The 25,178-nt window shown below is 36.5% G+C and overlaps 1 protein-coding gene across 2 annotated transcripts in view; it reads right to left on the bottom strand.

Moving 5' to 3' along the window:
* Window positions 1-25,178, bottom strand: part of NCAM2 (neural cell adhesion molecule 2) — a gene marked incomplete at both ends in the record, with an annotated part of 318,048 nt that overhangs the window by 100,899 nt on the left and 191,971 nt on the right. For both annotated transcript variants that reach the window (XM_082492362.1, XM_082492363.1), the window contains 2 exons: window positions 1,610-1,760; window positions 20,626-20,771. In XM_082492362.1, coding sequence (XP_082348488.1) covers window positions 1,610-1,760; window positions 20,626-20,771 — 297 coding nt within the window. The remainder of the gene's footprint in view (window positions 1-1,609; window positions 1,761-20,625; window positions 20,772-25,178) is intronic.

The raw sequence follows: 25,178 nt of genomic DNA, 5'->3' as shown, positions 1-25,178 counted from the left end.
ATCTGTTATAAAACTTGCACCCTGAACGGTGCCTTAGAATATAATAATGTATTGTATCAAACCAGAGATTTTGTTATGCCCTTTAGTATGAATTCTGTACTGCAAATAAATTCTTAAATTTCAGTTGCCCATGTTTAATAAATTGTGGTGCATCCTATATCTCTCTTCTGAATACAAAAGGTATTAATATTTAATTTTAAAGCATAATGGCTACATAACCTTAATCAAACAATAGATTTCATACTGCTATGTGTAGAGTAGGACAGAATTTTACAGAAATTTTACAGGAACATCACTGAACTTACATTTTTATCTAGTAAAATATTTTTTTCTTTATATACATATAAAATAAATAATTATCATTGCACCACCAGTGGACAGATTAAAGAAACAAATATAATAAAATAATATGCTCCCAAACGAATAATAATATATTGCTGTTTCAGATCCCTTCATGTATCTATTTATTGAAGAATAGCTATGTTAAAACTATTAATAAATAATGTATTTATTTCTTTGGTCTTCTGGGTTCGTAAATCTCGCCATTCCTAACATCCAATTACCACTTTGACCATTTCTCATTTTTCTTTCAGATTTATTTCCTACTTCATAATGCATTGCTTGCCCGCCAAAAAGACGGAACACACAACTGTATACCAAAGTCACTTTCAGAACTCCTCAGGAAATCACTCAGCTGATAGTCTGGCAACCGTTACTTATTTTTCTGTGCCACAGATCCTATTCAAACTTTTATCTTCCCACTGGAAAGACATTTTCCGTTCAGAATCTCAAACAGGCTCACTCAAGTCATATTGCAAATGTTGAACGAATTTATCTAGAAAATCTCTAGCAAAATAGAACAATCATGAAATATAGAAGAAGGATTTGTTTGTTTTCATTTTTTGAAGACCTTTGCTTCATCCATTTGAAGAAGAGTTTGAAGAGACAATTTTCCAATGAATTTTTGTATATTTCAAATTTATATCCTCTGACTAGCTTCTACAGCATCAGACTCTTCTCTAAGCAAAAATAATCTCCTTTCTCCTGGATAAAATTCAAGAGCTTTGAATAAGCAGCCTGTCCATAAAGCAGCTGGTCTAAAATATATTGTCACAAACTTGTGAACTCCAGGAGGGGTTATAAGAAGGGCTAGAGACTTGTTGGGGATTAGTAAAACAGAGAACTAGGAAAAAAAAAAAAAAACAAACCCAGAAGACAGCTGAATCTTAAAAGGTTAAGACTGAGCTGTTGCTCAAATCAATCCTTACCTTATCCCACTGAATACTTTTCACCCACAGCAGTCTCCAGTAGCCCGAAGACTTGAAGTTACGAAGCTTAGCCTTAAGTAAGTGGGTAATACCACTGGAATATGATCTCAGATGAAATCCTGTCCTGCTTAAATCACCGACAAAGGTCTTGTCAACTTCAGAAAAGACAGGATTCCTCCACAGAATTCAGTATCACTAACTACAGAAGGACATGCTTTCATAAATCACTCAAGTTTAAACATGAATTACCAGGAAAAACTGACCTTCCATTAAGAATGTACTTTTTTTTTTTTTTTCTTTTAAAACAAATTTAAAAGAGAAAACAAAATATTAGAACTTACATTCAATATCAAGGTACATGCTCTTTTGGTGCCCACCAATTCTACTTGCAGCTTCACAGTCATATCTCCCTGAATCTGACAACTTCACATCTTTAATATGCAGTGACGATTTTCCATGCTGCCCTTTGACTTCTATACGGCCATCTGGGCTCTGTTTACATTGATTCAGGAAAAAGAAAGGTTTTATATATATATGTATATTTATGTATGTTTTATATAGTAAACATCATTGATAAGTATGACTGAAAGCATCTCTTCACCTATGGTGAAGTTATTACTGACAGCTAAGCAACTTCTAAATTTGTCAAATAAATTAAAAAATATATATAGAAAAAGATGTTCTGTTTCTAGGCACTATAATCAAGGGAATAAGTACATGCTTAAAGGAACACTGTCAAGGTAAACCACAAAATGTATCCACTTATGATTGGAAGAGTAAACTGCATACTTCAAAACCTGTTTATGATCCCACTCATTTTGTTATGATGCTGCAGTTAATGAAAATGCATACACATAAAATCATAGTACCTTAGATTACAGTTAGCATCATCTCTATTTTCCTTCAAAATGTAACTGTGAAACTGAATAGAAATATCCCCCCAAACAATAATCAAAACACAAATCCAGTCATGATTTATTTTCATTATTCACATTTTCTTATAAGAAGCTCACAATTGTTAAAAAACATGATCCATAAATACAACTGGAATTTTAGTATTTTATTTCCATATCATTGCATGGAAAAAGGCAAGGGAGAAAAATAAATGCTGGCTTCTGATTTTCTAGAACGTGAATTTCATATTTAGCAACTTCATAAAAGTCCTTATCCATAACACCTCCCCATCCGCTCCCCAAAAACTATTTGAATTTCAAGAGTATAAAATATTAGAGAAAACTAAATAAAACAAACAAAAAAATCCACTGCTCAACACTTCAGTCTTCATGGAGTAGCATACCTGAGGAAAAAGAAATTATTTTTAATCTGGTTCTGCTCTTTACTCATATTGTAGCTTTGGGAAACGTGTTTTATTCTTTATTTCACTTTTTCATTTGACGGGAAAAAAAAGCTGATAAAAACTACTGATATTTACCTACATTCATTATTAAGGAAGGTGGAAAAGGGAGGGAAAACCAGTAACTATTTCACTGTATCACATTTAAACTTGAAACACACTTCAATGTCCAAACCTATAAATACATATACTCAAGTTTACTGCTTTTTACACTGAATACTCACCAAGTGGCAGCTGATATTTAAGTGACTGAGCTTTTAACTCTGTACAATTTTTTCTTCACTGAATACAGGAAAAATACACACAATTTAGATCTTAAAATATCTGACATAAAGCAGTCACATAAAGCATTCTGTATATCATTGTTCCTATGGAAAGAAAAGTATTCTGATCCCCCTTCAGAATCCAAGAACGCTGAATTTTGTTTCCTGTGAAAATCTCACAGCACAGGTACATAAAATAAAGTTATGGAATTCTAATGCAAGAGCAAAACCAAAACACTCTGGATTGGAAAAAATTAGTAACTAAGACCACTTAGCCATCTCTTATGTCATTTCTAATGCTGAAAATTCTATTTTTGTTACACCTTTAAAAAAGGAAAGAGAGAGGTTATGAAGTTACTAGTAAACATGCTACAGTACTGAGTGTTGTGAGTGTTTGAGGAATTTCTTGGGATAATTCAAATGCAATTTCTTAAAAAAAACACATGAAATAGTTTTTTAATTTCTGGTATAATATATATATTACAAGTACTTTGCAAGACACAGTTAATAATAGCATCAATTACCTATGGATTATTTGCATCTTTTTGAAAACTTCAAGTATGCAATACAATAGTAGATCTACATTATTCGTACCTAAAATGGACATACACTTCATCAATTATATTTCTGATTTTACCTTGATTACAAATATTTCCCTAAGAAGTCACATTTGAAACTATGAGAAGACATATGCTGAAACAACCTGTGACTGTGAATAACAGATATGGTACTAAATACTGTATTAGTGATTCATTAACAGCCGACCTCCTAAAGCACTAAGGTAGCTCTATGCAATAGAAAGCCGTAATAGAGAACAACACCTTGATTTTCTGAATTAGATCAGAGATTATTCAGCTAGCTCAATTTTCTGTTTCCAGTAATAGGTTATTAGAAGTATATATGAAAAAGAGAAAAAAAAGTTTAATTAAAAATACATATTCAAAATGGTAATTCTTCACTCTCTGAAAAACAAGCATGTACTAGTTGTACCTTCTAAGCAGTATGGTCAACAGATTCCTGCAAAAAGAATTAAATTATTTATAATCCTCACTAAATCACTACAGTTATTTTTACAGAAGAATAAGTTTTGCAGTGCTATTTTGAATTTGATAACAAAGGAAAAATTTATCAGTTCAATACTTATCCCAAATATTATCATTCACTGTCTAATTCACTATATATTTCACTATAATTAGTTCCATGCATTCCAAAGCACAGATATGAGTGCTAATTGATGTTAAAAAAAATGCAATGAAAATAAGCACAAATATCCTTAAAATTAAATGGATTTTACAGTAACTTCTCAATCTCGTTTTTAGTTTATCTAATTATTTTCTAATACTACTGGGAAAAATTACTTTGATATGTACACATTTGTCTGTATTCAAAATAACTCTCCTATGTTCTCATGTATGAGAAAAAAATACTTTATTCCTATACAGATGACATAATATATCTTAAGTTTATAGTTAGGGTAAAAAATAACCTAACAAATGCTCTGAAGGATAGGAAATTTTTGCATGACTGCATCAGCTTCTTATCATCAAATATATAGTAAGAAGAGAGGGATCTACGAGGTTAAGCAAAGTCCACAAAAACAAATAAAATTTGTAACAATTGTAGGCAAGAAAGTTTGTCCCAAAGGATCATAAAAAAAACGTATTTACTAAAGGTAATTTCTACTTTTTCAAAATTGTCTTAAAATGATTACAAAAGTCTCTTTGAAATTGCTTACAAAGTAATGTAAAATATATAATAAGATTTTTTTCTGCTGCATTGCTCAGAATGCTATTTGTCCTGTAGCTTCTTCATGAACAGTTTAAGAAGTCCTGTTCCCTGGTCCTATTCTGCAGATGGATTAGTGTACAATTTAATTAATTCTTCTGCAAAGATGGTGCAACAGCTGATTAAAAATATCCTATTTGGCTGACATCTCTGAACACAGAAATACATGAAAGAACACAAGCGTGCAAATACAGACCAAGAAAATTCCACCAATTGATCAATAAATACACAAATTAATAAAAGAAAATATTTTGAAGCCATTCCCTGTGTCTAGAGATGATTCCCAGAATGTGCTGGAGATTAACATGTGCTAAAATGCTAAATAGCATGATGAATTTTCACAAGGACTTCAAAAATACTCGTGTGGTTGTATTATATTCTATGCTATAAATCAGTTAATAGAGATCTGGGTAAGTAAGTCAAGGACATATCATGACACAAAAATTACAATAACAGTGCAGTCATGCTAAAGCACAGCTAAGAACTAACATTAGGAACACATCAGAGACACACATGTTGGCTATGGCAAAAAGCAATGAAGAAACTGGGACAAAAATTTAATACGCTGTGCTGCCCTGAAGCAAAACCAGAAACCACGCTAGCGATCTTTTTCCATCCTTGCAAAGAGCATTATCAAAACCAGAATGTACCAAGCAAGGAGAAGTCTGCGTTCATACAGATCCGTAAGGTCAGTCGTCTTCTTTAACTTTGAACAGCAAATACACAGTGTCAAACAGGGGCAGCCCTAACCTTGGCATCTGCGACCACCAGAACTTCATAATCCTTGGTAAAATCTTTCTGAGGCTTATTTCCCTCCTGCACTAAGTACGGAGAGCACACATCAGCACCATGCCTGGCACCGTAACCACCAAAACAGGAAGAGGAAGAGGCAGCACACCTGGGAACACGAATGCACTGCACCTGCCCAGTAGTCGTCAGTAGAAATCCCCACCAGGAAAAAAAACATTGGAGCTGCCGCTGGTGACAAATACAGATACAATCTCTATAAACTAATAATTTCAGCAACTCTCAAGTCTGTCTGAAATAATAATGGACGTCTACTAAATTGGATTTTTTTTTTCCCTTTCAAATGTTATAGTGGGAGAGATGTAAGACACGTCCTATGGTGTTTTCTGCTAGATTGAGTAAGTACACACACTTTTATTTCTTAGTTCTAATAAAGAGTATAAAAAAAGACAAAAGAAAAACCTTAACAACCAGAACACTCTTTGTGGTTCCATACCTATGATTTCTGCACATTCACTGAATTACTCTGTATCACTGTGGAGCGTGAATAATCACTGAGGTCTGAAAACTTAAGTGGTCAACACAGTTCCACAGAGATACGCATATTTCTTTAGAAAGATCAACGAGCAAGTATTTCAACAAGCGCTTACACTCTAAGACATTGGAAGAATAATTTCAGTAAGTAAACCATTGTGTGCCCTGAAAACGATAAAGACAGACAAGTTCTTCAGAAGTTACCTTTGTAAAGCACTTTGGAAATAATAATAAAATCTTAAGAAATCAAAATATTTTTCATCATTAATGTTAACCACAGAATTTTATAGAATTCACAAATAAATGTGGGCTTTGGGGGGTTTTGGTGCTGCTTTCACCCCCTCTGCCCTCAACCTCATCACCAGCATAAAGCTAAGACGTGACAAATCTTCAGCAGAGACTTTGATAGGTGCAGCTGGCTTTGTGACTTTATCCACATAAACGCCACATTCCCTAAATTAGGAATTTAACATTTCACAGTAAAACATCTTTTATTTTTCATGCTGATAGCAGTCTAGTTCTCTGTCATTGTCAAAGAAAGCAAAACTATTCTATACAGGTCTCCAAGTAAAATTATCCATAATGACAACTCTGAAGTATCAAAAAGTGCCTTCCAAAAAATAATAATAATAATAATAAAAAAAAAAAAAAACCAAAGGGTGAGAACTTTCACCACTTGCAATATTCTTACTCAGAAAATGTAACTTAACCCAAATGAATTCTACAATAATCATAAAACAGGAGGTATTTCATAACTTGAGATTAATTCTACAGATTCTGTAAAAGCAAATATATACTTTTTTTTAATTTTGACAAAATTCCTGTCATGTTATATATGTTATTCTACTACCTGACTTTTTCTGTCATGCTCTTGCTTCCCGAACTTCTCACATGATTTGTAGTTCCACATGTGAATATTCCCAAAGTCCTGACTGGTCGATGCACAGCTCCAAACCCATGTTCCAGAGCTCCCAAGGCAGTACCAAAATGATGATAACAGTGTATTTCAAGGGTTCCACATGCAGAGGAGGTATGCAGTTTTCAGGGTATGATTGCTAGGGAGAATAGGGATGTGATGAGAGTACAACATCCACAAAGAGAAAGAACAGCTTCTGGGACAGAATGACTTATTCAGGTACCACGGAGGGTTCAATCTGCACAATTCCATTGCTATTGTAGTTCAAAAATTGTAATTTCTTAGAAGGGGAAAATTAGCTGATTACGATGCTTAGAAATTGTCATCCTTTTTCAATTGCAGAAAGCTGTACTTGGGGAGAGGTGGATGGTGTGATTAGTGGTTGAGTTTGATTTATCAACCATTTATCCAACTCCTACTGAGGAACTGTAGCACCAAATGAGATGAAGCTGTATGGCTGCCAAAATGTGCATTTTGAGTTGGCTGAAAGCAAGAGTGGAAGGTGAGAACAGATGCAGAAATTGATGACTCGTTTGTAGCTGGATTTTGATAATATTTCTTGGATGGTTAGGGCAGCTGTGACTTTGTGTTGATTATCTTCTCTCCTACAGAGTTTACCATTTGGCTGACAAAGTACTCCTTCATCCCTTGATCCAAGACTGCAAGTAAAAAATCCCTACATTCAAACTTTAGACAAGTTGAAATACCTTTATTTGGTTTTCTTCTAATGTTTAAAGCTTATTTGTGATCAAAACGCCATTACTGTCCACAGTTACACCACTGGAGGTGAGTTTTGCCAGTCACATATTTAACAAATATGTCTTCTGCTTTACTGCTATTTTGGATGTGCACTGCATGTGTTAACAACAGAAAAGGTGAAGAAACAGCGGCTTAGAATTGAGCGTTGTTTCTTTTGTAAAACACAGTGCAACATACTCAACAGTCATTGTGAAAACATACAATTTGAGTAAAAACTGCAGGACTTTTTCAAGTTCCTCCAAAGGAGCTGCTGCAGATGTATGTGATAGAAGAGCCGCACATTGGGGCGGGGAGGGAGGAAGGAGTGGGGGAAAAAAAAAGGGAAAAAGAACCTGTTTTAATTTTATGCCTAGCTCTTCCTTCTTCAGACCAAATTGTGAAAAATTGCCAACTCATTACGTTGTCTTGGTCATGTTGTGAGTACGCATCACTGAATTTTCAAGGAGAAAACAAATACTGGTTAATAGAATCGTCTTTGGAATTTCATGAATAACAATTTTTTTAGGAAGCTTTCTGATTTTGGGTTGTGTTGATACCCACATGAGAGGAAAACTTCAGATCACATACTTCAGGCTGATGTTTCGTACATGTGAGATTTAAGCAGATCATAATTGCTCATGAAACTGTTCCTCGAAGCAGCATGAAAGACAAGAACTTCTGCAACCTGACATGCTGATACTAAATGAAGATAAAATTCCAGAAGTCTATTAAATGTAAGTGACCAGCAATTCCTAGTCTGAAAATCTACCTTTGATGTTGAGAAAGGGCTGTTAGTCACAACAGCCATCATCGTGTAGAAGCTGATGGAAGCTCCCTTCTGGATTATGGATGGTATATTCACAATATTTCCCATTCTCTTCAGGTAAATGTATTCTATCCATGCACCTGTTGGAGACAGCAGAAAATTCCAGAGTATTGCTACGTGCATATGCCTTAATGTCCAGTGAATCAGAATAATGCTACAGCAGTGTCTTGGACTTCAGTGATTTTTACAGGAGACCTTGTGATTCTTTTAGAACCGCAGCTCATTAAATATATACGTCAGCACGCTGCAAATTCCTGAATTTGGTAGGATTTTTTTTTTATTTTCCACAAGGAAGAAATTATTGAAGAACCTATTGTTTGTAGATCTATAGTGTAACACCAGGGAAGTCACAAAAAGCTAATCTTGAAGAAAAAATATCGTTGTTTTGATTTTCTGTTCATCTGCAGACATAGTGGTTACTTTTAAAGAATTCAGATTGGAAACAGTAGCTGGTTCTATGCAGGTTGTAAACAGCATGTACAGTCTCAGGAAAAATGTATTCTTGAGAGCTTCATATAACTTTTAGAAATTATGAACTGATATTTGATTCATTCACGGTGGCATTTCTTTCAAACTTAAGTCGTTACATAATAAGATGACAGAGGATATCCAATACACCAAAACCACTTACTAAGACATGAAACGGAAAACTGAACTTCTTTCCTTGATTGGTTTTTACTCACAGAAGAGTATGAAAGAAAAATAATAAAGAGAGAAAATATGATGATCAGCCATTCAAGATTACTCCCGCTACAGATGCAAATCACAAGAAAGAAATGCTTGATGGTTATTAATGACAAAAATATTAGCATCATATGAAAAAAGCCTGCAGAGGAAAACAAACAGTGTTGGCCTTAAAAAATAACAATAGTAACCACAAATGAGTGTTTATAACAGAAATATTACAGCTGAAATAATTACATATGTACTTTGCAATTAGAAATTCTGATTCACTCATAAATACTGTATTTAATGGGTTTATTCCTAAGCATTTTGCTGATCTGAATCTACTCCAACACTGCTACGATGCCATAAACATGGGTGACTCAGATAGATTCAGACCAGCAAAATGCTCAGGAATAAGACCACTAAGTACAATGCTCTTATTCGGTACAGACCTCACCTAAAAGAGCCACTAAAAATAATTGTTTTACTATACAATTACGTCTTAGTTTAGACAATCAAATCTTACTGCGACTTGATTCTTTGGATAAATAGGAATGAGACACAGGTGATTATACCCCAGCTTTGTAAATCTTTAAAAGGGTTGCAAAGCATTTGTAACTTTAGTTCAAATTGGAGTCACAAGGTCTTCCTGCAAAGGATGAGTAAGGGAAGACTAGCGCAAGCACAGGGCTCCACATATGTATCAATATGGGATCTAGGGCTGCTCACACTAACTGTGATTTGCCATAATTTATTCTTCAGTATCAGTAGCAACAAGCATGATTATTCTCACTAGGTCCTATTTCTGTTCGGCTCAGTTCAAATCTGAAGTAACTATTACTTCAGCTGTAGTTAAATATTCAACTACTGCGGTGAAACTACACCATTGTACTACACCGAACTGCCCATACAGAATAAGTTACAACACTGTGAAAGAACAAGGGAACATCAAGCACTAGGATCCCAGCTTTCCTTCAGGCAGGGATTGTAGCCCAGTGAGTGGGATTCCTCTATTAGTAGTAAAGGCTCTGCACTGTTCCAGCAGTGCAGGGTCTTGGGACTCGCAAGGGGTTGCCTTGGTCTGAGGTGATTTTGGTTTGCTTTATGACTGCAAGTCCCTAGTCATCAGACAACTACCCAAATTTGTTTCTGCTTAGCTCTGTGCTAAGTACCATGTATGGCAAAGGTCTAACAAACAAACATTAGCTCTTTATCTTAATTGGGACTGCAGGAGGCAGTTCTGTAACTTCAATAACTAACAGGGGAAATCATTAAAAAAAAAAAAAAAACAACCAACAAAACAACCCATAGCTGGAAACCCAAGAAGACAAAGCATGAGACAAAGCATGTAACCTGACTGCAGTACAAAATGGACAAAAATAACTTCAAGTTGACCCAAGGCAGGGAAGGAATCATAGTTTTGGTTAGGTTTCTTTTTAAGGGGTGGGGTGGGAGATTAAGTCATTTGTATTTTCCCCTGGAGAAGAATTTAGGATGCTGACAAATTGTCAACCCTTTTTTTTTTTTCCCAAGGAAAATAAGCACTGTCAACCTCAGGTCTCAGAGGAATACTGGAAGGGTAAGTATAACAACGAAAAGAAAACTAGGAAGATTTTATATAACAATTTTAACTGTAATGCTATTTTTTCCCCTGTATTACTTACCTAATTTGGATTAAAGTGTTTGTATCATTGTAACTGGACTAAGAATAAATGTGCATTTTATTTTGTTTAAACTGATAAAACATCACCTGGACCCATAACAAATTCTTGGATAAATATGGGCCACACACTGCTCTTGTTCACAAAACTCTTCTGTAAGATTATAAAATAACCTTTAAAATAACAACTGCTCCGAGAATCTTAAACTGAGCTTAATGCATTTGTATACACATCGATTTCATTTTCACAGACTTCAGGTTCAGACCATGGCACTGTTAAGCTTTAGTTGCGGGAATAACTGACGTGGTGAAGGTATGCAGCTATATACCACAGAACAGAACATCCCACACAGAGCAGCACAAGATGTGCTTTCTCTGGGGAAGGGAAAAAAAACCCAAAAAGGATCACATAAGTTTCACCAATAAGTTTCTCTTACTGGTTTGTTCAGTAGTTGTACGCAGCGTGGGATCCTTTCCAGTTTTCTATAAAGGTGATGTATATTTTATTAAAATGACTGTGGCTAGACAGCAGATTGGAAGTCTGTCTGGAAACTGGGATGAGGTGGAGCCCTGCAGGGGGATATATAAGCAACAAGGCTTCCTTAAGGGAAGGGAAGGGAAGGCACAGAAAGCCAGAAATGCATAACTTGAGTCATGAGGAGCAGGGGAATTGTCTGCAGGAGGACACAGATCCAGACCTGGCAGATCAAAAAGCCTTTGCTCACAAACCCAGATAATTCTGTAGGGTCTTTTGCAACTGAAGAAACAATAGGAAATTATTGCAGTAGCAAGCAAAATGGAAAAAAAATGTGCTAACCTGAACATACCTCAAAGGGTGTAGAAATATTTGGTTTCAAGTTATTTTACTTAATTAGTATCATCCAATAGAGTTTCTCTATTTACATTTCTGAATTTATTTATATGTACAGGTATCAGTAAAAGATTATGCTGATCATATCAGTCAAATTGGGTGGAAACTATTACGGAAAAATGTGCTGCTACTAGAGTTTGAAACAAGTTGGAAAGCAGACATTGCAACATGGCAGCACAAAAAAGCATATGTCATTCTGCTAGGGAAAGTATCACTGAGAAACAAAACCCTGGAGTCAATCTATAGCTTGTTTTCAGTCAGCTTACAGCATTTCCTACTCAACTGCACAAGTTAGGAAACAAAAGGAGTATATATTATTAAATTAAATTATCAGAAGTTATTGCTGAAGAAACAGATCTGTAACAACACATAAATTGAAGAGACCATACAGAAAAATTAATCACAGCTAAAAAACCTAGTCCCAGCTCTAGGATTCTCAGGTATGCAGGAAAACTGGGAGGAGAGAGTGAGACCTGGAGGAAGGTAATCAGTTTCTGTGTGAGGAAAGAGAGGAAGACAACGACTGTTGAAGAAAGTGAAACAACTCTGCAGACACCAAGGTGGGAGACGCAGGAGGAAAAGGTGCTCCAGGCTCCCGAGCAGAGATTCCCCTGCAGGCTTTGGAGAAGACCATGGTGTTGTCCCCTGTTGTCCCCCCAGGTTGTCCCCCTGCAGCCTATGGAGGTCCACAGTGGAGTGGATATCCAGACTGCAGCCCACGGAAGACCCCACGCCGCAGCAGGTAGACATGCCCTGAAGAAAACTGCAGCCTGAAGCAGGCTCCTGGCAGGACCTGTGGCCCATGGAGGACCCACGCTGGAGCAGTCTGTTCCTGAACCTTGCAGAAAGGATGCATTCTGGAACAGTTGTTGAAGAATTGAAGCCTGTGGGAAGGACCCATGTTGGAGCAGAGGAGACTGTGGGCAGCAAATGGCCTTTTGGTAGGCTGCTGGTAGGGGTAAGAGTTTTTTCTCTTTTATACAGCTACTACCTCTCAAGGTCTTATCCAACAGACAAAGTTACCAATCAAATTGCCCAAAAATACATTTTGCTGAGAATATATCATGGGGGGGGGGGGGAAGGGGGGAAGGGGAGTTATTTAATATTTTGGCATTTGCTACAAGGTGAATGATGCATGTGTAATTTTTTATGAGCACACAATTTCAGTTTAACAAATATGATGATAACGGTAATAAAGACAAAAGGACTAATCTGTTTATATAAATCTGTACATTTTCATACAGAATTTGTAAAGATTTTTTAACATAATTAGGGTGTATTTGCTAAATACAATGACCTGTGAATTCAGGAATTCTTAAAGAATATCCATGAATGCTAAATTTCTTAGATGTCTTAATTTTAAAGGCCTACAATATTGCTTTTGGGTGAGATAGTGATATTTTTATCTCAATACAGATTACTTTGGTTTTGGTATTACTGAAATCACTTTGAAACTGTGATAAGGAAGCACTGACAACTGTGGTCTAAATAACTTTGCATGTTCCACACTGTAAATATTATGTTTTTCTAATCAGTATACATGATTATTTCCACCGCCCTGCTCCCCATCTAAAAGCTCTAAAGGAAGCCACTGCAGGTTCTGATCAGATTCTGTACTTATTTTCACATTTTCCAAATTAAAACAGAAAATAGATATTGATCAACAGACCATAATTCCAAATGGGGCTTCTGAAATATGCTGGTAAAATGGTATTTATTCAGTTTGGAATTCTAAATATTCACAAAACTGTATTCTTAATGTAAATTCCGGTATAAAATACCCACTTTTGTTTACTATTTTAAGGAGAGGAACATTTATAGAGTACTATGTTAATTCAATCAATTATTAATAACTTCTATAGCCCTGAGGGCTGTAACATTATCTATCAGCTACCTATAAGATAATTTGCAGTAAGGTAAAGATTACCACTTGATTTGCCCAAGCAGAAATTTATAGAAGGAAAAAAAAAAATCTTATTGCTGATACCTTTATTTATGTTACTGCAACATTTAGAAATTTTAATAACATGGGTTGAGTCCATGCATTAGATGGGGATTATTTTGACCATGAATCAGAGCTCAGACCTATGGTTTAGTTAAGCAAACCTAAGAAATAGTTTGCTGAATTTCAGAAGCTGTCAGTAAGGGATGGTGCAAACAGTCTTCACTTTTCACAATGCAAAGAAAACTGCCGTAACTTGACCATGTTTGAAATCTGAGAACTGGTATTAATAGGAAGATAGTGTATGAGTAGACGTACAGTGGGAGATGGCACAGTGAAAATGTGATAAGAAAATGTGTTTTTTTTAACAGCACACTAACGACATTAATAAATTATTAAGAACTAATTATTACACAGAGTTTAGATAATTTGTTAAACAAAACAAACACAAATTGAAAAACAGAATCCAGGGCACTCACTTTCATCCTGGTTTTGCCTAATTTTCTCCTAATATATAAGGGTATTCAAACTGCCTTTCAGGTGAGGAAAACTACTAACAGGTTTTAATAGCGTAAATGACATTTTGCCAGCACTCCACTGCTGATTCTGCCGTTGATTGTATTAATTTTCTATGAGTTTTCATGTTACCTAGAAAATGTAACATTTTGAAGTCTCTGGAAAATGTCCTATAGTACATCAGTGAACACTACCAAATGACTCCAGTTTATGAAGTGTGGATGTATCGCCTAATGTATCATCAGATGCAGGCTCTCTATTTCATCAGAGAAGTATCAACTTCTTGCAAGTTATTAAACCATTCACAGATAATACAACTGAAACTTAGGCAGAAGCTCATGAAATGATCTTTTGTGTAGTGGAAGGAATGAGCGAATATTCAAGTCCAAGCTGCACTGGTATTGTAGGAAATGTTGGTCCATAAAAAGTCCCCTGATAATTTCAGTCTTCATTAGTATAACAGACAGAATATCATCACTGATGACTAAATGGAAAAAAAAAAACAAACCCAAAACCTAATATTGGAAGGGGAAAAAAAAGGCTTTTTCAAGCTTGTATGGCTTTATTTCAGCCTGTAAATGCAGCACCACAACCCACAGGAAGTACACAAAAATATCTACTTGGTGCATAGATAGTACATAAGCAAATGTATTAAATGGGAAACAATTTTTAAATATGAAATATAAATTAAGTAGAAATAGGATTATCCATTTACAGAATGGATAAAAACTTTGTACTTAATTTAAGTTTAGGTATTGTGTTAAACAACTGACTAAATTAGTCATGTTCCTAAATAAACATCCTTTTTTCCCTAGGTTGTTTAAGCTTTTAATACAGAAAAGGTATTAAATTTTACATTTTATTGGCTTTTTGTCATTTTTAAAGAATCAATAACTTTGCCTCTGCTTACTTAACTCTGTCCCAGTGGAAAGTGACCTTAAAGTTTTACTGAAAGGAAAAAAATTGAAGAAATGAGAGAATTCAGAGCTAGTGTAATACTAGTACAGTTATCCACACAACATGAATACATATATGGATATGTGTACTTAAAGCCATTTGGGTCTACTCTGGGTAACAAAGTGTTAATTTCTCTCCCAAAAGAGAAATAAATCTGAAAGGCCTTCTGGCCATGTGACTGAGATCTAGTATTGAGTTGTCAATATAACCACCAACCAAGCCTGCATAGGGGAAGTGGCTAGGGTACATCAAAATAATTTCTGGCTCCAGTTTTGGCTTAATTTACACATCACTGCAGATACTGTTACCTAAAGGAGTGTATGGAACTCAGATGAGCGACTGGGCTACTTAAAGGACTTTGAAATATCCACGTTGGCTTGCAGCTTTCCTACTGTAAAGCTTCCTTAACTCTCCCAGGAAAGCCGCTATTGATTTCTAACTGCATACGATCTCACCCCTCCAAAAATCAATCTTCCTACTAAGATACTGTCACCTCCCAAAATTTTCGCTCTACTTTTCACTCCTTCTAGTTAACTGAAGCGTTTGTCCCAACATATTAGTGTACCTGAACATGCCATAGAGAAGATGAACGAGCCCCAAAACATATGCAGATTTTTACGGATCAGATGACTGGCGAGAGTACACAATTCAGTGCTCATATATGCTCCATGTTTTGCATATGTCACAGGGCATAAATCTGTATATTCTCAACAGCACTATTTACCTAAACTTTAAGGATACTCCTGTTTTCTGCTTGCTCTCAAGTCCATTTATTTACCTTCTCCTTCCAGTCACAATATTCTAACTCTTCTATTTCATAGCCTTAACATGTGAAGCCCACCATGATTCATTTTAGGGTTAAAAACAAAATAAAAAAAATCTTTGATGCCTGATTGAATTGTTTGCAGAGTGTCTCAATTGCATAATCAAACACAATTGCAGCTGGCTACATAAACTGTTCTAGTCTGCAGCCCTGTGCTACTATTACAACACCAAAAATATTCTATGATATTGTAAGTAGAAGCTGTTCACACTATTTGTAGGTGAAATAGGTTATAACAATTTTCTTCAATAAGTCAAGGAGACTTGCCCCTTACTTTTTTCCAAGTATTCAAAGGAGAAAAGTTCCTGAGACTAATTTAATAGGACTGGAATTTGTACAGCTCAGAAAAAGAAATAAATTCTCCTGGAATCAATTAAAATACCCTAGATATATCTGTTTCCTCTTTTGGGGTGATTAATTTCAAATAATGAGCTTATCCTTGACAAGCAAGAATGTAACAGAACTCTCATTGCTATCTCGAAAGGCAACAATTCGCTGACGCTGTGACACTGCTTCTTTTTGTGCAGTAACAACAGCATATACAGGGAGTCAAAAAAAAATCAGATTCTTTTTATTAACATTTCTAATAGGTGAAGTGGAGCTAAGAGGCTTGGGGAAAAAGCAGAGTTGACCTTTCAAAGAAACACACAAAACAAACCCCAAATCCTTTACCTTTGCCTATTGCCTGATCATGAAAACTATGAAAAACTCTGCAAGCTCCAAATAGTTATGATTTGCATACCAATATAAAGTGAATTTAAACTTGGAAAAGAATTTAATTATTGGTCTGAGCTCTGCAATATTTAGAAACAATGCCATAGGAAATTTCATGGGGACACACAGATGATTACTGCAATGGTAGGTAGATGGAAAGACGCCAAACTCAACCTATCTCTGTAGTCTTTATTATAAAGCTAAAAATCAGAGATTTTTTTTTACTTGTGTATATAAGAAGAATAGTGTGAGGTATTTCAAAGACATTTGGTGAATCTGTATCAAATATATCCAAAATTCAGTATCATTTCATATATCTCAAATCCAACACCCAAGCTGCAAATCCTATTTCTTTTCTTTAGTATTTTTTATTTGTTTGTTTGTTTGTTAACCAGTTACCCCCCACATGAGGCATTATCAAAACCGATTATCAGATACTGGACTGTGACCTCTCTGCACTGACTTCTTTCATTCATTTTACATGTTTAGATCATAAATTCTTCAGAGTAATGATTGTCTCTTTGGACACATGCTGCATACAGTGTTGCTACTGTCTCATATCAAGCTCCATCTGTTACTGTCATTTGTATTCCAAAACAGGGCTTGAAATGGTAATTACAAACAACATTGGTCAGCTTTCATATTTCTGCTATAATTACATACCAGAAAAGTAGAGCATGAAACTCTGCCCTCACACTTCTGCAGTATGCACAGGAATCTATGACATCTTTGTATTGGAGGATCAGGATATGCTGTCCTTCAGGGATGTGTGGAGATATGCATGAGCATGTCCACAATCCATTTTATAAGTGATTACAACAAATTAAATCCAATCACCATCCTTCCTTCTGTTCTACAAAAAGCAACTCTTCTCCTGCCTCCTCTTTTCACTGGGAAAAGGGCCAGGCCTGCTGGATGCAGAGAGGCCTGTAGGAATACGCCATTTCGAATCACAGCCGAAAGGGGCACGGCCAGGTTGGCACGTTAGCGAAAGGACGTGAGATGCTGGGGAGACAGGGACTAGAAGTGCAGAGGCAGAGTACATGGACCAAGCGGAGAGTTTTGGCTTGACACTGCAAGAGCAGATGAAGCTCTGGTCTTTGACTAAACCTCCATTTCCATTTGCAAATCTTTAAGGGTGAGCCAAACACCTTCTGTCATGCATAATCATTCATTTACTCAGGCTCACCCACTCTCGTGTATTTATGGGTTATAAAGCCATAAAAGGATTACAGAGGTCACCTAATGTGAACTCCGAGAAAACTTTCCATTTAAACTTTCAAGAGAGGTCAGAGGAAGGGGAAAGACCCCTTTATTTCAAATTCTTAATGAAAGAGGGACCACACTCTGTGTGGTAGATTGTTCCAAAAGCTAACTGATAAAAGGAGAGAGGAAAAGGCTTCTTTGCTTCTGGTTTTAACTCACTTGGCTTCAACTTTCAAATACACACTTCTGATGTACTGAAAATCCTTTATCAAAGCTATATTTTCCTAAGAGATAATTATAGACCTATTACTCATTAGCATTATCCTCCTTAAGCCCAGCAGGGTTATTTCTTTGATCTATGACTTTGGTGTATATTTTCCATTCTTTTTGGACATAATAATTTCAAAACTTAGAACAGCCTATGTCCCGGTTATAAGATCTATCTAACATTTGAAAGAAAACATTTTGAATCCATACAGGCTAAGAATGATCTCAAATTCAGCCTTCTTCCTTATGCACATGAGGTATGCTTGCATTTTAGCAAAACAAGAATAACATGATTGAGGAGCTACATACTAAAAGTAATAAAAGTATAATTAAAAATAAGAACAATACTTTCTGTGTTTTTTAATCATCATCATGTTAATATTACAGTTTGAGCAGTTCTTCCATCTTCTGCAGAAAAAAAATCACCCCCTAAAGATATCCCTAATTCAACAAAAATGTTGGATGAAGTGCAGACTTATACCAAAAAATGTTTTAAAACTTGTAAAAAATTCATAAGATGAATTCACAGAATGTAGATGATAATTTTTATGTTTATGCAAGTATGTCTGGTGATTGGACGTTACTTCCAAAGTTATCACATATAAGTAACAATTTCAGCTTAAGACTATGTTACAGCCTATTTCCTTCAATTCACCTTTTCCTTCTCTTTCTGTGTGCAAAACATTGCTGTATTATTCAACAATTTTTCAATGATTTAATCACTGCCAGTTTTGTTCCCTATTCGCCTAACTTGGTAGGAAAACACAAGCCAAGGCTTTGGCATCCTAGAGCTGGAAGTCCATAGGGCAAATGCAGCAGCATATTTTATAGCTCAAGAACATAAACAGTATTTCAGAACATTTATTCAATATTCAGAAAAAACTCTCCCATGAGGAATACACATTGAGTTCTTTCATTGGCAAGAACAAAGAAAAACATATAACTGCATTTATTCTCATTCTTTTTATCTTCCACACACAGTATGTCAGCACACTGTTAAGAAAGCGAACATAGGTTTTAGTTTGATTGTCAGTATTATTAAGTTGAATCACAATTCATAGAATGGTACGGTAACACATCTAGACAGTTTAACCAACTGCACTTTGAATTTAGAATGTAGCACTGTCCTACGTAAGCACTGGATAAAATTCAGATTTCAATTGCACCAATATTTTTTAGCTTGTTTCTGCGATTTGCTTTCATTTTCAATTTCTGATATAACAAAGTTATTTTAGGAACATTCCAAACATAAGTGAAATGCTACATTTGTAACATTTGAACCAAGTATAGTCTTTGTGGGTCAGAAAGATGACCTTTGACTTGAAATATTTAAGGAGGAGAGAAACTGCTTTGTTTTAATGCAAAGCTATTAGAAAAAAATATTATACATGTACTGTTAAGTTGCTCCAAAATGGAAATCACATGGCAGGAAAAATGTAGACAGAGACTCACATAAACTGCCTCAATTCCAGGAAAGGTGAAGTCAGAGACTAGACCAAACCAGACATTCTCCTTCAGAACACAATAATGGAACTATGTAATTCCTTAATACACAGCAATTCCCTATAAAATGAGTGACTTACTATGTATCTAATTCTCTCAGTGGCATGAATTGCTGCATAGGTTTTTAAATTGTTCTTTTTTTTAAGCAACAGCTATAATTATGCAAACATCTGCAAGATGACTGTATTTTGCTATTTGATTACTGGGAGTAAGGATTCTGAATTAGCCTGTTAGAAAGATGGTATCCCATACTTTAATCAGCACAGAGAAATTCTGTAGAGAATTTATGCCAGGAAACTAAGAAGAAAATACTTATTCAAATACTAAAAGAAAATTATTTTAAAAAAGGAAAAAGAAAAAGGGGTCTGTAGAAAGAACTTGATATCTGCATGGTTAGGAATAACATTACACTGTTCCCTTTTGCTTTCACCATTCCATCTACTCACAGCTCTTGTTCCCACAGTAACTGATTTTCTTCATTGTCAAACTGTAACCTTTCTCTACTCAACTTAATTTTGATACAAAACATGAAAATGGGAAACCAAAATGGGAAAATAGGCTGTTTGTATTTACTTGCTCTGCGTGAGGAAAAATATATAAAAAGAAAGAAATAGGAAAAAAAGCCATCAGAAGTGGGAAATAAAGAACTCCAAAGTATTTTTTTTTATTTCAGATTTCTATAAGCTCCACTGCATTTTGAGAAATGCAGAGTCCAAATATAGTCTAGAAGGGCTATGGGCAGTCACTATGATCAAGATGAAATTCAAACCCTTAGCAGGGATTATGTATGAAAATTTAAGTCTGATGAGATAAATTAACTTTCAGCACTTTAATTGCTTTTTTTTGCGGGGGGGGGGATTTAGTGTTTGTTATTTTTTTGTTTGTTTGTTTGTTTGTTTTTAATTTAAAATTTAGAATCTCTATGTCTCTCATTACCTTGGAAAATAGCAATTGCTTCCAATTTCAGAGAAATCTAGAATTAATCTATATGTAAATTAATTTTCTGCTTACAAAAACATTAGCCAGACAATACATATTTAGATATTTTAGACATTAAAGGCTTATTTACCTTGTCACCTTCAGAGAAAGTTACTCCATCAATGGCCCTTTTCCAAGTAATCTCTGGAACAGGTTCTCCTTCTGCTTCACAGATGAGTGTGGCTTTCCCATTCTCAAATGTGGTTTCGTTTTTAAGTTGTATTATTTGAGGCTGTACTGTTAAAAATACAAATTACATTACTCGTATTGCACAAAGAATGTCATGTTAAACCTCTTTTTTTTATTTATTTTTTTTGTTAAAGCACATTCATATTTTATTATTTAGGATTAACTAAAGGTTTAATGTTGCCATCTACAAAAGCAACCAACATTTCTGTCTTCAAGTTGCACAACAACCATTTCTGTATGTTGGTACTGGGGCCTGTGCTGTTCAACATCTTTGTCAGACCTGGACAGTGGGGTTGAGTTGCACCCTCAGCAAGTTTGCCGATGACACCATGGTACACCAGGTTTGTTTGGCGAGGTACATGCTGGAGGGGAGGGATGCCATCCAGGGGACCTGGACAGGCTGGACAGGTGGGCCAAACCAACCTCATGCAGTTCAACAAGGCCAAGTGCAAGGTCTTACATCTGGGTTGGGGCAATCCCAAGCACAAATACAGGCTCGGCGGGGAATGGCTGGAGAGCAGCCCTGAGGAGAAGGACCTGGGGGTGCTGATTGACGAGAAGCTCAACATGAGCCAGCAGTGTGCAATTGCAGCCCAGAAGGCCAACCGTATCCTGGGCTGCATCAAAAGAAGTGTGGCCAGCAGGTCAAGGGAGGTGATTCTGCCCCTCTACTCCACTCCCGTGAGACCCCACCTGGAGTGGGGTCCAGCATCCACCATCCAGCTCTGGAGTCCTCAACATAAGAAGGACATGGACCTGCTGGAGCGTGTTCAGAGGAGAGCCACGACAATGACGCGAGGGCTGAAGCACCTCATCTATGAGGAGAGGCTGAAGGAGTTGGGGCTGTTCAGCCTGGAGAAGAGAAGGCTCCAAGGAGATCTTATTGTGGCCTTCCAGCACCTAAAGGGGGCCCACGGGAGAGCTGGGGAAGGACTTTTCACTAGGGCATGTAGCGATAGGACGAGGGGGAATGGCTTTAAACTAGAAAAGGGCAGGTTTAGATTAAACATGAGGAAGAAATTTTTCACATTGAGAGTAGTAAGGCACTGGAACAGGTTGCCCAGAGAGGTTGTTGAGGCCCCATCCCTGGAGTTGTTTAAGGCCAGGCTGGACATGGCCTTGGGAAACCTGGTCTAGTGGGAGCTGTCCCTGCCCATGGCAGGAGGGTTGGAACTTGATGATCTTCAAGGTTCCTTCCAACCTAAACCATTCTATGATTCTATGACTCCTGGCTCAGCGTGGCTTACACCCCCAGGGCTGCCTGCGCTCTCGCTGGTGTAGCATGGGATGGGTCCTGGCTGATGAGGCCCCTGCTGTGTTTGTTTGCTTTGCTCCCGGCTCACTGTTCCTTAGGGACCAGCCAGACCTCACCACTCTCTGGCATTTCAGGAATTAAGGAAAGATTCAATGATTCCATGATGATCCTGCACCCGGGCAAGAGTAACTCCATGCACCAGTGCAGGAAGGGTGCTGACTGGCTAGAAATCAGCTCTGCCCCCTCTTTAGGGCCCAGAGGGTCCTGGTGGACAAAAAGTTGACAATGAGACCGCAATTCACCCTTGAGTAGAGAAGGGTCCAGGGATCCTACCACCTGATAGAGGTGAGGACAGATCTTCTTGGTGGTGCCTGGTGACAGGAAAAGAGGCAACGGGCACACATGGAAATACAGGAAGAGGAAAAACCTTTTTTACTGAGAGGCTGACTAAACAGCAGAACAAGCTGCCCAGGAGACTGTGGAGTCTCCATCCCTGAAGATATTCAAAACCCAGCTAGACGTGGTCCTGAGATACTTTCTCTGCCTGACCCTGCTCTGAGCAGGGGGTTGGACTAGATGGTCTCCAGAGGTGCCTTCCTGCCTCAGGCATTCTTTGATTCAGTGATAATCTGCATTTGTCTTCAAATACAAATTATTAGGAAAAAAGGAATTACTAATTTTCTTGGACTTTGATCTTTAGCAATATCCAAGTGCCTCACACAAATTACTGAACTTAACAAAATCCCCAGATAGCAAACATATTGTACTGGCATTAGCACTGTTAAGAACTGAAGAACTGATACAAAGCTATTCATCCTTACTTACTGAGTAAACTGATGGTAAGATACATTTTAAAAAATTCCAGATATTGTTTGCATTCTTCAAATCATTCCACTTTATAGCCACAAGTACACAGCAACTACAGCTCTCAATCTACACTGTACCCTGTCAAGTTATTTACATATGCAATACAATTTCTGGTTACATGTGAATACTTTTCTTCAGAGGATTTATCTGTACACTATCATAAAAGAACTCTGTTGTAGAACCATGCACAGAATATGACTCTCTTCCATAGCATTCAAGTCTCTTCATAAAAAATGTTTTGGTGCTATATATTCACTCATATATAACCATGAATAAGTTTCTCTGAACCTATCCAATTTACTCATTAAATGAAACACACATCTCACTGGAAATCCTAGCGTGTAATCACATAATAAGAATATTATTCAACATGTTTACACCCAAAGCCACTGAATTAAGTTTACATAAGTAAATTTAATTTTGGCAGCTCTTAACATTTACTTTGTAAACATTAAGGACATTTGTTGAAAATAGTGTATTTTCTATGTAGTTTTCCCGAGTTTTGTTTTTGAGGAAGCACTACTATAGTATATTCTATGAAGCAGAAAATAAGCAGAGAGGTAACCTATTTTCTAACGAGGTTACAAAAGTATACGCTACACAGAAAAGTAATATTGGCTTATGGTAGTGGATCAAAAGGGAAAAGAGAATCATTCAGGTTGGAAGGGACTCCAGAAGGTCATCTTGACCAACCTCCTCACCAACGCAGGGTCAAGAGACCCTGTTCAGATCAGATTGTTCAGGGATTTGTTGAGCGCTACCTGGAAAAATGCCAAGAACAGAGACTGCACGACCTTTCTCATCAGCCTGTTGCAATGCCTGACTGCCTCACGGTGAAGAATATTTTCCTTATGTCTAGTCTCCTTTTTTATTTTATGACCACCATATCATTTACGACCATTGCCTCACAGATGCTGCATTCAGCAGTACCAAGAAAAATAATAAAAACACATTCAAACTTGCTATATCCATACGCAACACCTACCTCTCTTTTATCCATTTCCACCACACCATTCTTGGTCTCATTTCTCATTCCTTATCTCCACACTCCTTCTGTTACTCATCTACTTTCTGTTCACCCTTGACTATTACAAATAATCTATTGGATGTTTACTGCACAGAGATGAAAAACAGGTAATATTTTACCTAACAAAGCACTGCACTAATATCCTGCTTCATTAAGATATAATCTATGGTGAGTGACATTGTGTGCAGAAAGAAAATACCCTGAGAGATCAGGGGCTCTCGAAATGTCAACTGAATCCAGCTTTACTGCACGAGAAGGTAGTAAAACAAAAGCACTACGGCAGGACATCAATTTGGCTGAGAAAAGATGAAGCTCTCCTCAACAGTATAACAAGGGATGTCATTTGAAAGTACTACAAAAAAGAATTTGAGATAAAAGATAACCATGTAAAACTTCAAAATAAGTTCAGTTACCACTCTCACTTTCATGTTCATACAAATGTCTATGAAATATTCTACCTTGTGTAACTCAGGTGCTCTATTTCTATAGCCACTACTCCTGGCTACAATATAATCTTTTCTTTCTTTCCTTTGATATAATATCATCTGGAAACAAGGAAAGAGCTATGGCGGATATATCATTCATTAAAAAAAAAAAAATCAGCAATATTTGGAATTACATTATTTCCATCAGAACAAGACGATTTCCCCATCTGGACATGACAAACAATATGATCTTCTCAGGGTGATGCATGTTCTAAAACATTTAACTAGTACTCTTTAATTTTTAATCTTAGACTTATATTCCAAATTTCTTCAAGTTCTTCTTCAAACAGATCACAAGACAGAAAGTTTTAGCTTGACATTTTAGACATGAGCAGCTGACATTTAAAGGAATAAGCACTGATTAATCATCAAATATATCTAGCTGACAGTTATTACTAGGAAGAAAAAGAGAGCTCAAATGGGGCATATTATTTAATTGCTTCATTTTCATAGGTCACAAGTCATAACTTACTATTGACTAGAAGTTTTTATACTGTTTGACTACTTTTTTATGATATCTTGGACACTGGAAAATATTAAAATAATTTTGTATACATGTAAATAACAATATTTATTAAAAATGCCAAGACTAGTTGTATTGTGTTTGTGTGTTATCGGGGGGGGGGGGTACAGGGGTGGCTTCTGTGAGAAGCTTCTAGCAGCTTCCCCCATGTCCACTACAGCCAATGCCAGCCGGCTCCAAGACAGACCTGACGCTGGTCAAGGAGGAGCCCATCAGTGACGACGGTAGCGCCTCTGGGACAACATATTTAAGAAAGGGAAAAACTGCTGCACAACAGCAGCCGGAAGAGAGGAGTGAG

Source organism: Vanellus vanellus (genome assembly GCF_965231255.1).
Source record: "Vanellus vanellus genome assembly, chromosome: 1".
Taxonomy (NCBI): Eukaryota; Metazoa; Chordata; class Aves; order Charadriiformes; family Charadriidae; genus Vanellus; species Vanellus vanellus.
The sequence above is the reverse complement of the archived record's forward strand: the minus strand, read 5'-3'. Positions and strand labels throughout refer to the sequence as shown.